This window comes from Cuculus canorus, chromosome Z, assembly GCF_017976375.1.
Source record: "Cuculus canorus isolate bCucCan1 chromosome Z, bCucCan1.pri, whole genome shotgun sequence".
Lineage (NCBI taxonomy): Eukaryota > Metazoa > Chordata > Aves > Cuculiformes > Cuculidae > Cuculus > Cuculus canorus.
Window position 1 is genome coordinate 43457202 of NC_071441.1, and position 12805 is coordinate 43470006.

The 12805-nt window shown below is 38.5% G+C and overlaps 1 protein-coding gene across 1 annotated transcript; it reads left to right on the plus strand.

Annotated features, from left to right (window-relative positions):
* Window positions 1-328: 328 nt before the first annotated feature.
* Window positions 329-10968, plus strand: PHAX (phosphorylated adaptor for RNA export). Its single transcript, XM_054054497.1, has 5 exons — window positions 329-497; window positions 1437-2056; window positions 3445-3565; window positions 5408-5491; window positions 7502-10968. Exons 1-5 carry the CDS (start codon window positions 393-395, stop codon window positions 7769-7771), a joined length of 1200 nt encoding a protein of 399 aa, XP_053910472.1. The 5' UTR covers window positions 329-392; the 3' UTR covers window positions 7772-10968.
* Window positions 10969-12805: the final 1837 nt, after the last annotated feature.

Consider the following 12805-nt stretch of genomic DNA (forward strand, 5'->3'; position numbering starts at 1 on the left):
AATAAATTCTTCTTTATGTCCAGTCTAAATCTGCCCCCCCTCCAGTTTATACCCATTGCCCCCGGTCCTATCACTACAAACCCTTGTAAACTGTCCCTCCCCAGCTTTCCTGTAGCCCCTTCAGGTACTGGAAGGTCGCTATAAGGTCTCCTCAGAGTCTTCTCCAGGCCGAAAAGCCCACAACTCATTCAACCTCTACCTCCGCGCAGACAAAACAGCCCCACACGCTCCCGCAACTGCGCTCCCGCAACTGCCCTCCCGACGTGCCCCAAGCTCCCGCCCCGCCCGCTCGCGGCGCTCCCGACATGCCCCGCGCGCCCCGCCCGCTCCCAGCGCTCCCGCCATGCCCCGCGCGCCACGCCCCTCGGCGCACGCTTCGCCGCGCTCTGGGGATGTCGCTGGAGACGCGGAGGATGAAGGGCGATGTGGAGGACGGTGAGCTCTCCGATTCGGATTCCGATATGCCCGGCGCAGGCTCCCCAGGGGAGCCGCAGCAGGTGAGGAGACGGCGGCGGCGGGAGCCGCGGCGTCGGGAGCCGTGGCGTCGGGAAGGCCTGACCGGGAGGCGGCAGGAGGGCCCCGCGCTCCGGGCCCGCGGTGGCGCTCGGCCTCGGGGCGGGAGGGCTCTTCTCCCGCAGCGGCCGCTCGCCCGTCTTGTTCCTCTGGTGCTCGTTCTCCAGGGGAAGGGGCAGGGGAGGCTTTTGTTGTTGATGGGCGCGGTGATCAAAAGCGCCGCTGCTCCTTCCGAAAGTGACTGAAATAAAAGCCGTTGTAAAAAGGCGTGAGAGCAGCGAGTGGCGGAGAAAAATGCAGCTCTTTTGAAAGCTGCAAAAGTCCGCAGCTCGTAACTTCCTTTCCTAATTGAACCAGAATAACAATATACTGTTGGCTTCTCGAATTCTGAGCAACATCCGGATTTTGTGGGTTTGGTTTGGGTTTTTTGTTTTGATCATTCTCACCTGAGTCTCTGTAAACGCTGTTGTGGTTGCAGACCGCTAGTCTTGACTCTTCTCAGACTTTGGAGAGAATATTAGTATCTGTGCTGTGAAAAAAAACTTCTGATAAGTTGCCATGGTGATTTTTCTTAATCTTTCTTGGAATTGCTCTGCATGTTTTGGTTTTGTCCAATTTTAAAATGTAGATAGGTTTTCCAGTCTCATGATAACTTGAATTTCACTCAGTAAGTACTACGTTAAGTAGAGTAGCGACTCCTGATATGTCTCTAAAATAGCGGCCATGTTGTCCTTCATACACAAGCATTGAAAATGCAGAAATTTCATGGGTTGCTCCTGTCAACTGTATTCCAAAACACCCTCATAGAAGACTGCCCAAACAGTCACATGAGTCAGAATTAAGTTTAAATCTTTGCATGACTTAATAGCTTTTTTCATTTTTCAGAGTAATTAAATTAACAGACATTTCATTTCTTATTTCAGAAATCACATGATAGCAGTGATTCAGGCAGACCATTGCAGAGCAGTGTTTCATCATGCGCTCCGAGTGTTCCTTATCGGACAACCAAAGGTGTGGATTCAAGTGATGAAAGCTTTTCTGAATCTGATGATGACAGCTGCCTGTGGAAACGAAAACGACAGAAATGTTTCAACTTCCCTCCTACGAAATCTGAGCCTTTTAACCTTAGCCAGAGCTACCAAAATCAGACTGTTCTAGGTGGCAAGAAGGTCAACAACATTTGGGGTGTGGTGCTCCAAGAGCAAAATCAGGATGCAGTGGCTACTGAACTTGGAATTCTAGGCATGGATGGTAGTATTGACAGAAGCAGGCAGTCTGAGACTTACAATTATTTATTGGCTAAAAAGCTGATGAGGGAAGCTCAGCAGAAGGAGGCAGAGACTTTAGATAAAGAACTGGACGAATACATGCATGATGACAAGAAAACATTGCCAGCAGAAGAAGAAAATGGACATGGCTTTCTTAAACGGAAGCGGCCTGTAAAAGATAGACTGGGTGAAAGACAAGAAATGAAATATAAAGGAAGGTATGAGATAACAGAAGAAGATTCCGAGGAAAAAGTGGCAGATGAAATTGCATATCGGTGAGTTTTATAACAGTATAGGTTCGCTTCCTTAAGTACTGGTAAACTGTTGATAGAAAAGAGAAGGAGTACAAGTTTTCCTACTGCTAAATATGTAAGATGTCACACCAGATTACAAAAACCATGAGTGGCTCTTGTGTATTTCCAGAATTCTGACATTAAATATGCAGCATTATGGCTGGTATCTAACAGAAGCATACAGTAATACTGCCTTAGCTATTTTAAGATCCACCAGAATGTTTTGTTATTTCAAAACAATGGCAAGGAAAAATACTGTTTCTCATGAGACAAATTTAGTAGTGGCTTTTTTTAGAAAATACTTTATAAATAAAGGTGTGTGTTTGGAGTTGGACACCAAAGAACACCTGGCTAAAATCTGGCTAAGTTATAAATCCTATAAATGAAATAGACTTTGTAGTGTTTTGGAGAGCATGACTTCTGAAATACATGTATTCTCGGCTAGCCTTGTTCTAAGTACTTGCTCACATCAATAGAAGGTCAAACACCTTCTATTATGAAGTCATTGTAACATATGCAACTCTATGGTGTAGTAACATCACTTGAAGCAATTCCACTAGGCAGTAGTCTTCAAGAAATTTTGGTAATGATGGTGGTCTGTTAGTCCCCAAAGTGGAAAAACCACTAAACTGTAGTGCTTAGGAATGCTTAATAAGAAGCTTTGTCATTAAAAAATGAGAATTTAGCATATGAACTCTTCCTCTGCACAAGTTGTATTGATTTCTGGGCTTAACAATGTTTTCCAGTGGGAATACATGCTTTGGTACAATGAATTGATGCTATATAAGCTGCTCCCTTCATGCAGACCTGACAATGATAATGTCTTCATGAGGATCTTGTTGCTAAGAGAAGAGTACAGTTTAACTCAGTAGTATTTTTTTTCCTACACTTCATTTTATAGTTCATCATAAATCAACAGACTGGTTTTTATTATTATTATTTTGAAGATTTGTCTAAATGTCATGTGATACGTGGGAGCTCTTAGGCTTACCGTTGTCTCATGTTGATTGTTGAATTAACTGTAAAAGGTGCTGAAATTTTCACAGTTAAATGCACAGCACACTTCTATACTTGAATTTCAGAGATTTTTTTACAGCTCTTTGCAGTTTCTTATTTGGATTAGTCTTTCACACGTCAGTAGAAGAGAAGTAATCACTGAATGCATTCTATTTTAAATAAATTTAAAATTTTTTTTAAAAAAGTATCCCTGAGAAGCTCAGTATTTTGGAATTGATTCAAGAAGCCATCGAAACACATTTAATGTATAGACTCCTTCATTTTGGCCAGTTTTATGTCCCACAGAATAATTACTCGCTATGGAAGTGTCATGGTCAATGACAATGAACGTGCCTTTTTTTCTCTCCTTTAAGGCTTTGTGAGCCAAAGAAAGATTTGATTGCCAGAGTAGTAAAAATCATTGGGAAGAGAAAAGCTATTGAACTGCTTATGGAAACAGCTGAAGTAGAACAAAATGGTGGACTGTTCATAGTGGTAAGAAAAATGTGATACTGTGGATTTGCTGGGGGGAGGGGGCACACACAACTTTTTACTTGTAGGATATTTATTTAGTACTATTGCACAGCTTTCACTTTGGACAGGTTCTTTCATGGCCTTTCCTTACTGTAAAATTCACTTAATAAATAGTATGTAACCCTCCAGCAGGATTTGAGTAAACAATGACATAAAGACATGGTTACTATCTGATCTGCAGTAATGACATATCTGTTACTCTGCCACTTGGGATCCCCTTGGGATCTTTCCCTAACAGAGTTTAAGAGTGAAGGAGTCTGAGGCTTGAATAAAAGCTTGTTGTGTTAGAATCCAGGTGAGGCCTATGTCATGTTGCTTCAGTAAGTCAAATTAATGTTTGACGGCACCGGCTTTTCTGCTGAGTTAATCAGCATGCCACTGGAGGTTAGCATACTCGGTAGTATTTCTAGTGTCATTTGAAGACTAGATTTCAAAAGGGAATCTTTTAGCTTTATTAGAGAACTAGTGGCTTGTGAATCAGTAGAGCAAAACTGAGTACCAGTTTCTGTTAAAAACCATTATAAAAATCTTGTGTTTAATAGTTAGGTTATCAGTTTGTTTTATCATATAATAAGCCTCAATGCAAAAGTGCAGAAGGAAAGAAAAGAGGGAACTAGTTGGTACTTTTAGGCATTTGTTTATAGTTTATATCCCTCAAGATTTGTCTTTGGAAGTAGAAAGGAGGAAGGAAAAAGAAGGGGGAGGCAGGATCAAAAAAAACCCCCCATCACAAGGAACACCATCACCATCATTCCTCCCCCCCAAAAAAGGCAACAACTTTCCAGTTAGCAGCTTGTCTTGGAAACAGTCTGTTGTCTTGAAGGATTACAGTACTTGTTAACAAGTATTTACCAAGGAGATAAAAGTACACAACTCTGATGTCTCCAGATCGGAGTACCCATTTGAAAGACAGATCATACTGGTTTGTGTGGTTGGGATTTTGAGGTGATAGGGTGATAAAAGTATATGATGTCTGTTGTTTCAAAAACACACTTAAAAATTTACCTTTTTTGTTCTTGGAACTTCTGGATTGTATGTTACTTTGTTATTTGGCAGAAAAGTATTACATTTAATACAGTATTGGAGGAAAAGAATAACAGTTCAGCTTTATGTACTATGAATGGTAATTGAATACTAGTATGATAATTAGTGTTTATAATTTACAGAGGTTTTAAAGCTGAGTCCATTCATGCCTCAGTATGATGCATTGCACCACTGCTATTACATGGAAAACCGTTGAAGCATGGAACTAAAATGTTTTGGGGAGAAACTTTTAAGTACACGTTTTGTTCATTTTCCTTAGGTGAAAATGGAAAATTATGCAGATAAGTTGTAGAATTACTGAGCGCAATGGAAAGAAAAAAAGATGCCAACATAATTCTACGAAATTGATGTTTGACATTCTAGTGGGCTTATGTATTAGGAATGTTATGATTATTTAACCTAGTATATACTTCGCCACAGACAGCTTTTACGGTAGTTTGAATAGTATTTGTGTTTTGTTTCTTCACTGCCAAAATCACATTTAGTATGTAGTTGAACAGTTTGTTGTTATGTTCTAAAGCAAATTTTTTGTAACCTCATGGTTTACTTGTTCATATGTAGCAATCTGGGTATTGACATTCTTTTGACTAGTTCAGTCATAAATAAAACATAGCCAGGGTTGGTTTTATGTAATACCTAATGCAGCAGAACTAATATTTTGTATTCTGTCTCAATAAAAAGCCTTGTCTTAGGTGTTCTGTTTATATCAACAATTACGTATTAACCTTGTTGTTACTGATTTACTCTGTCCCTATTAAGAATGGCACTAGGAGAAGAACACCAGGGGGTGTTTATTTAAACCTGTTGAAGAACACACCCAGCATCAAAGAAGAACAAATCAAGGTAAAATTGTCAAGAGCGCAAATGATTGTCCAAAGTAATTTGGGGTTTTTTTCCTACTAGAAATGTTATAATTTGGTCTTTCTCAAATTCTAGTGAGTTTAAGTCTATATTCCAGAAAAACTAGCTTTTCACATTCAAAACATGAGCAAAAAAACCAAAAACTCAGAAGAGCTTGATGAACTGCCATTCACACCAGGCAGAGGGAACACCTTTTACATCCTGCCAATCACAGAACGCTGTTGACAATGATGAGACTGTAGGGTCTGAAGAAATAAACATTGCGTTTTCCTTCGTTTGTATATATGTGTACAACAGTGTTATTTCTCACTTTGTTTGCATGGATTGAATGGTATTCTCTTAGTAGAATATTTTTATCCTATATGATAAAATATGATATGAGAGGGCTGGAGCACCTCCCATACAAGGACAGGCTGAGAGTTTGGCTTGTTTAGTTTACAGTAGAGTCTCTGGGGAGAACTTATAGCAGCCCTTATTACTTAAAGGGTGCTACAGAAAAGCAGAGGGGGGATTTTTTGTCAGGGAGTGCAGTGGTAGGACAGGGGGTAATGATATGATTTTGAGCTGAAACAGGACAGATTCAGATTAGATATTACGAAGAAAGGCTTACCTGTGAGGGTGGTGAGGCACTGGCTCAGGTTGTCCAGAGAAGTTTTGGATGCCCCATCCCTGAAGGCATTCAAGGCCAGGTTAGATGAGGCTTTGAGACACCTGATGTAGTGGAAGGTGACCTTCCATGGCAGGGAGGTAGGAACTAGATGATCTTTAAGGTTGCTTCCCATCCAAACCATTCTGTATAGCTCTGGCTGTAGCACCAGGCAGTATTTCCCATTATGTCAGATACTGGTCTTAACCTAGTCTGATTTGCTTTCTTGCCTCATTTGTGATGCTCACCAGATTAGTTTTGTCAGCCTATTAATACTATTGTCTTTCTTTTTAGTGTATGAAATAGACTGAGGTGGTATTTTCTTCATTCAGTTAAAAATTTTTTTTTTTTAATGGTATTTGCCACTTTATTAAACTTTTTTTGAAAAGAAAGATGTGTTTGTTTTGCTCGTAGGTGGCCACATCTCACTTTGTGAACCATCCTAGCATCTTGTATTGGGAATTGGAAACAAATCAACATAAACTGTCATTGTGTTTTTGTTTTAAAGAGAAACCACAACCTTTCATAACTTAAGGTGGTCACAGAAAGTTGCAAGTTTTATCACTTCACCTGATTTAAGAAGAAATTTGGTCCTCTGCTCCTCTTCCATGCCGTTTGTGTATCTTACTCATCTCTTGCTGATACTGGCAAGAGTTTAACGAGGCAGCAGTTTTTACTCAACAAACTTGATTGATGTTACGAAACATCATTTATCATACATGACAGATTTGGATATCCTTAGAACTTGTCTTGCAGCTTTTGGGAAGAAAAAAAGCATTAATGTTTTCTTTACACAATATATATTTTTTTAAAAGTAAGCAGGCAAAGAAAGGCATGTAGCAGCATTTAGTTCTGCTACATGATATTCTCCCCCTTGAAATATGGAGGGCACTTGTAATAGTCTTCTTTTGCAGTAGAGAAGATGTTAATGAGTTTCACAAACATTTGACAGTAAAGATCATGGACTCAATTTTCACTTGTGGAGGAAACTGTTCTCGAGTTGTTGTAGAACCTTTGGTCATATTTCTTTACAGGTCTCTCTGTATAGCAGCACAACCTTCTAGTCTACCACCTCTTCCTCCCAGTTTTGTATCATCAGGAAATGAAATCTTAGTAATATTTATTTACGTACATTCTGAGATCACTGAGAAATCATGTAGTAAAATTATTTATGGGGCATTTTCCTTAAGTGCAGGCTATCTTCACAGTTCTTATATCAATTATGTGTATCTTAGTTAAATACTATTGAACAATATTTGTAATAACTTTTTTTTACTTCATGTTTTCTTTAGGAAACACTAGTGGAACAAATATACCAATGTGATTTTTGTTTGTTTTCTTTCAAGGAAATATTCTATCTGGAAAACCAAAAGGAATATGAAAACAAAAAGGCTGCTAAGAAAAGGAGAATACAAGTTCTAGGAAAGAAGATGAAAAAAGCCATTAAAGGGCTTAACCTGCAAGAATATGATGATGCATCTCGTGAGACTTTTGCTAGTGATACAAATGAGGCACTGGCTTCCCTGGAAGATCTGCAGGAGGGGCATCACGAAGCAAAGATGGAACCTGAAGACAGTATTGAAATTGATAATGCTCAAGATTTGGAGATCTTCTAGTTACTAATGTTCTGGATAACAAAGTCTTTATAAAATATATTAAATGGCCCTTTCTTATAATCCCATGTCTTCTTGTTTTCATAAGTTGCAGAAACATGGGAAATATTTGATGCTGAAGAACACGACATAAATCTTAGGTAAATTTAACAGCGTGAAAGATGTTAATCGTCCTATTGTCTGTTTGCTGATTCCTCAAACTTAAGATTGTTCTAGATAACAGCCCTGCATCACTGTTTGTTCCGTAGAAACATTTTAGCCACATGTTAGCTTTAGGAATTAAGGCTACGTTTTAACCAAATATATCATATTTAATTTGCTAAAGTTAACAAAGTCAACAAGTGAACAGTACTCTTCATTACAGTTGAACAGAAAAAGCAGTATGAAGTTAATCTTCATATTAAAGATCTTGTGTTCTTATTATGGCAGCGTATTGAGAAGAATAGCAGTGTTTCTGGAACCTGTAAAAGCAGAGTGGTTTGTGAAATAAAAATTGTAAGTCAGTGACCTTTGAATAATAACTTTGTAAATAAGCAATGTTGAGCAGTTTATGTTTTAAGTTTCTGCAGAAGTTCAATCATTCTTATAACAGTAGAGGCCTGAGTTTCCTACCTGTTTTGTTTAGATTTTTTTCAGACACACAACTTAGGCAGATCTTTTTGTATGAAAACAGTCATAACTGAATGCTTTTCAAAAAGTGAGATTTTATTAATCTGTGTTCCCCTCAAGAATCTGTAGACTTTACATGCAAGTATAAACCCTTTACCTTGCAATTCTTGTTTCTCTGCTTCTCATGTGTGCAGTAGGATAAAGGAATGTGCAGCTAGCAGAAGTTCGGAAGATTTTCTATGCTGTGTCAAGAAAACAGTAGTATGCAAAGGATGATATTTTTCTTTATGTGATGCAGAAGACTTGCGTAGTTCCTAAGTTCAAGTGAAACCAACCTTTATGTTTAGTGGTTTTTTTAATATAACTGAAGAAATGTGCAACACTGATAATGTGTTATGTCTAAAACTAAAATACTTCGTCATTAATAAGTTGTCGTTTCTGTGACTAGAAACACTTTTCCAGTATAAAAATTTCTGAAATTTTAATGAATTAATTCATTTTCATACGCAACAACAAATTTTTGCACATATGAGTAAATTTTCTTCTCCTGGAGTCCTTGGATTTCAGAGGAAAAGCACATCACTAAAACACATAATGAAGTTAAAATATTGAACAAGTCAGTACTGTCACAAGCTGGCATTTAAAGGACTACAGTATTGGAGGAAAAAAAAAAAGAATTTTTAAACATATAGCACATTCCATTATCTGCTTTACTAAATTTAATTAGTAGTTTTGACTTCTCTTTAGTTTTCTATTCATGTGCCAGAACTCCCTATTCAGAAGTTAGTCATGAGAGGTGAAGCATGCCTTTGCTCATAGTAGTTGCTCTGGCTGAAATAACCAAATGTTTTGAATTGTTCATTAACTGTCCTAGGGAACCTGCAGTGGTCAGAGTACTAAGCTGATAGCTCGTGTAAGGGAAACAGAAGTTTGTACTGTTTAATTAGTTTGGGACTGTGGTATTTGATCCTATTTGGGGAACTGCTTAAAATGTCTTAGCAAATTTCTGGATAGAATCAGCAATTTGTAGTGGTTTAAGTAATTTTTTTTATTGTTAAGTAATTTGCTGCTAATGAGCACTATGTGTTTTCTAAATGTTAGTATTTTTAGTTTTGATTTCCCAGGTAAGGTGTAGTGAAACTGTGGAAAGTATTTTTAACAAAAAGAAGGATAGAGAGGGCACATTCCTTTCCTCCAGTGTCTAACTGGTCTTTGCTTATCTCCCTTTGTTTTCTTTCTTTTCTTGGGCTTTTGACAACATCCTTTCAAAAGGAAGCCTGTTCAAAATGATAAGCAGCAAGTCTTCATTCCTGTTACACCAACAATTTCTTTTTTCTTTAGCTTGGGTATCAAAAATATTTCAGCACCAGTTTTTGTGTAGCACTGTTGTACCAGCATTCAAGCTTTGGTATGTTAGTGGAGTTGCAGAGCTGCTCCTCCCCTCTCTGCAACCTGGCACAGACACTTGCCCTCTTCTGTGAGATGTGTATCATCGTGGCAGCCCAGCAGTCACCACACTATGAGTCCATGTGTGGTGGAGTTTGGGGCTGATGTCAGCAAGCCTTGGGTCGAGCATGGGCAGTGCTGGGGCTGAGGAGTCCAGGGCTTTGGAGTGTCATACTGCTGTCACAGCAGTGTCCAAAGGGTTTGATACAGATGTGCCGGAGTGAGAAAACAGGCTGTGATGTTCCTGTGTATTGCTATAGATCTGGCTCTTTTCTCCATGCCTGGCTGAGGTTGCTTGAAGGTGTTGAGAGGGATATGGTGGTGGTCATCTTTATCTTCCACATCAGACTGCTTTTTCATTCCTCCCTGTTTATCTTCTTCCCCCAAAACCACTGCAAGAGTAGGAAGTGTGGGTAATGAGAGAGATAGCAACTCTGTGATGCTTGTTAATCAGCTGGTTTGTGACCAAACTGTATTATGTGGGCTGTTTTATGTGGGAACAGGTGTACCTTGTTGTTTGGAAGCTGATGTTTTACAGACAAAAATGCAAATATAAGGAATGGGGTTTGTGTGTCTAAGTTCCTTTGATGGGCAGATATGATTGAAGCACTGGTTTTACAGCAAATGTAGACTGCATACTGGTGGCACAAATATCGGGATCCATCATTTAAGCTGTAACAGCATAATAAGCCATCTCTCTTTTGCCTGAAGCAGACAGTGAAAATGAGGGAAGTGTGCTCTGTTTCGAAAGACAAAACTTATTTTTTCAAATGAAGACATTTTTCTCCCTTACATTCCTAATTCAAATAAGAAAACAATGCTTTTTTTATATCACAGGGAAAACGGATTTATTAACGATTCATTTTTACAGAAGATTGTGAAAGCATCACTTCAAGTATAATTGCAATATTGGGAATTCTCCTTCCCCTTCCAAGTAGATGATCTCATTAAAATGTTATGTCCTCCAGGCTTATTAGCTGCTATTTGCCAAAATTTTCAAGCAGAGAGCAACCCAGTGCTTAACTGTGAGACCTTGGAAAGAAGATGTGAAGAACTGTTTGAATTTAAAAGTAGTAATACCGAGATCAGAGGTTGGTTTTGTACTGTATACAACTTAATAGTTTTCCTCTATTCCCCAAGGTGCTGCCAGGTATCTGCAGCAACTCTTGGTCAATGCATTTCCAAATGTCAAGTCAGCTGGCAATGCTTTACTTTCTCTCTGTACTGTCTTCATAGTGCTAGCAAAACACTTTATCCCTATTCATAGGTATCTGAGACATGTCTAAATCTTTTGCTCTGTTTTTCTTTCTTTTGATCGGAAAAAAAAAAAGTGAGTCTGTGACTTTTCTTATGTTATGAGAAACATTTAGAGGCAGACAGTTGGCACATGCAGGTTATTCGTTCTACAGATCATTTGTTAAGGACTGTGGTTTCTGAGGGAGGGGAAAGGGAAAACACCAATAACAAGGTATAAAGGTAATGGAAAAAGTGAATTAAATGAGATGACTGCATTCATTATGACAGTTGCTGTTATGGACAAGTTGAATTCTTTGTACTTTGTCAAGAGTAAAGGTGCGAATGGGTAGGCTGGATAATAAAATGATGAAGTTCTCAAAAGGTGGGGTTTTTTTCCAATCTGTCATAAAACTTCACTATGACAACCCTCATTAATTGGTCACCTTATTTCCAAAGAACTGTATTAATGGCTTCCGTGAATGTGAGCTTACTTGGTAGCCTACTCGCATTCCTAATTTTTACTGGTCAACAGCACATTAAAGATGCGATTGTATTTCTGAGCTGCTGTGGTACTTTAGTGACCATGGGAATATCCAGTCTTAGAGCCTTTGCATGGTAGATTAAGAGATTCAAGAATCTGGGAGAAAGACTGCAATTTCCACCTCTTGGATTCAGACGGCAGCTGGAGAACACGTGCAGTGGTAACCTTGCACAGCGGCAGCCTTTGCAGCAACTGTGGCCTCTTGATAGTTTGGACTTACTGCATGCTGTCTCATTTGTGGCCTGCCAGGCACTAGAAAATTATTGAAGAATAAAGCTTCCCATTATTTAGAAAGGACATATTTGAAACTTTCTAATCTCCTTACCTGCAATACTTAGAAATGCCAGTTTTTCAGAGCAGTGGAAAAAGGAAGGAACACTCAACTTTGATGGATTTAATGTGGCCCAGCCAAACGTTTCTAGAATCACAAACATCCAGACCAAATTAATGATGAAAATTATAAATACATATCTAAAGTTATAAAAGGAGACTCTACAGACAAGTTAGGTATTCTAGATCCTACCTTTCTAGGTATTTTTTTTTTTATTTGAGCGGAGACTCATTTATTTAATTCTTTTTAGGAAAAAAAAGCAAGCCATTTTTTGTATTGTTAAATAAATGCAGAAAAATCTGTTCTTGAAAACTTCAAAAGTTTTCCCCTGAAAGATTTTGCCCCACCTTGAAATCTTTTGTGATTCAGTATATCAGCGTTCTTGTTTAAAATATCCCTTTGAAAGATATTCCCTTGAAGCTGCATTTTTAAATTTGCCCCCTGAGTTTTTCATTTATTCTGTCAGGTTGCTTGGGTTTTTTTGGTTTGGTTTTTTTTTGTTTGTTAGGTTGGTTGTTGGGGTTTTTTTAATGATAGTACAAATATTTACAGTAATTATATTTGGGTTTTAGTTACCAGTTATAAGTTCTGCAGTGATAGCCTTCAACCACTGGAATGTCTTAATGCAGTGTTCAGAATTTTCTGCAATATATACTGGGGCTTTGGAAGACAGTTTGTTCTTACAGCTTCAGGAAAGTCTTTCCCTTGGGGACTAAAGAAAAAGCCTCCAAGAAGAAAATAAATGCCTTGGGAAATGTTAGTGGCTGATATCTTCATATATTTCCATGTTTCCAGATACTGGTCAACTGTTACTGATCTTGCACGTAGAAAACTTATTGCCTCCTTTTTCCTCTTATAAATAAGGTGGAACAGT

What these genes read in the sequence shown, in the direction of transcription:
- PHAX (XM_054054497.1), top strand. Translation starts at nt 393, where the DNA reads ATGTCGCTGGAGACGCGGAGGATGAAGGGCGATGTGGAGGACGGTGAG. An exon ending in GCAGATGAAATTGCATATCG is followed by an intron (nt 2,057 to 3,444) that starts GTGAGTTTTATA and finishes CTCTCCTTTAAG; the next exon opens with GCTTTGTGAGCCAAAGAAAG. An exon ending in TCAAAGAAGAACAAATCAAG is followed by an intron (nt 5,492 to 7,501) that starts GTAAAATTGTCA and finishes TTTTCTTTCAAG; the next exon opens with GAAATATTCTATCTGGAAAA.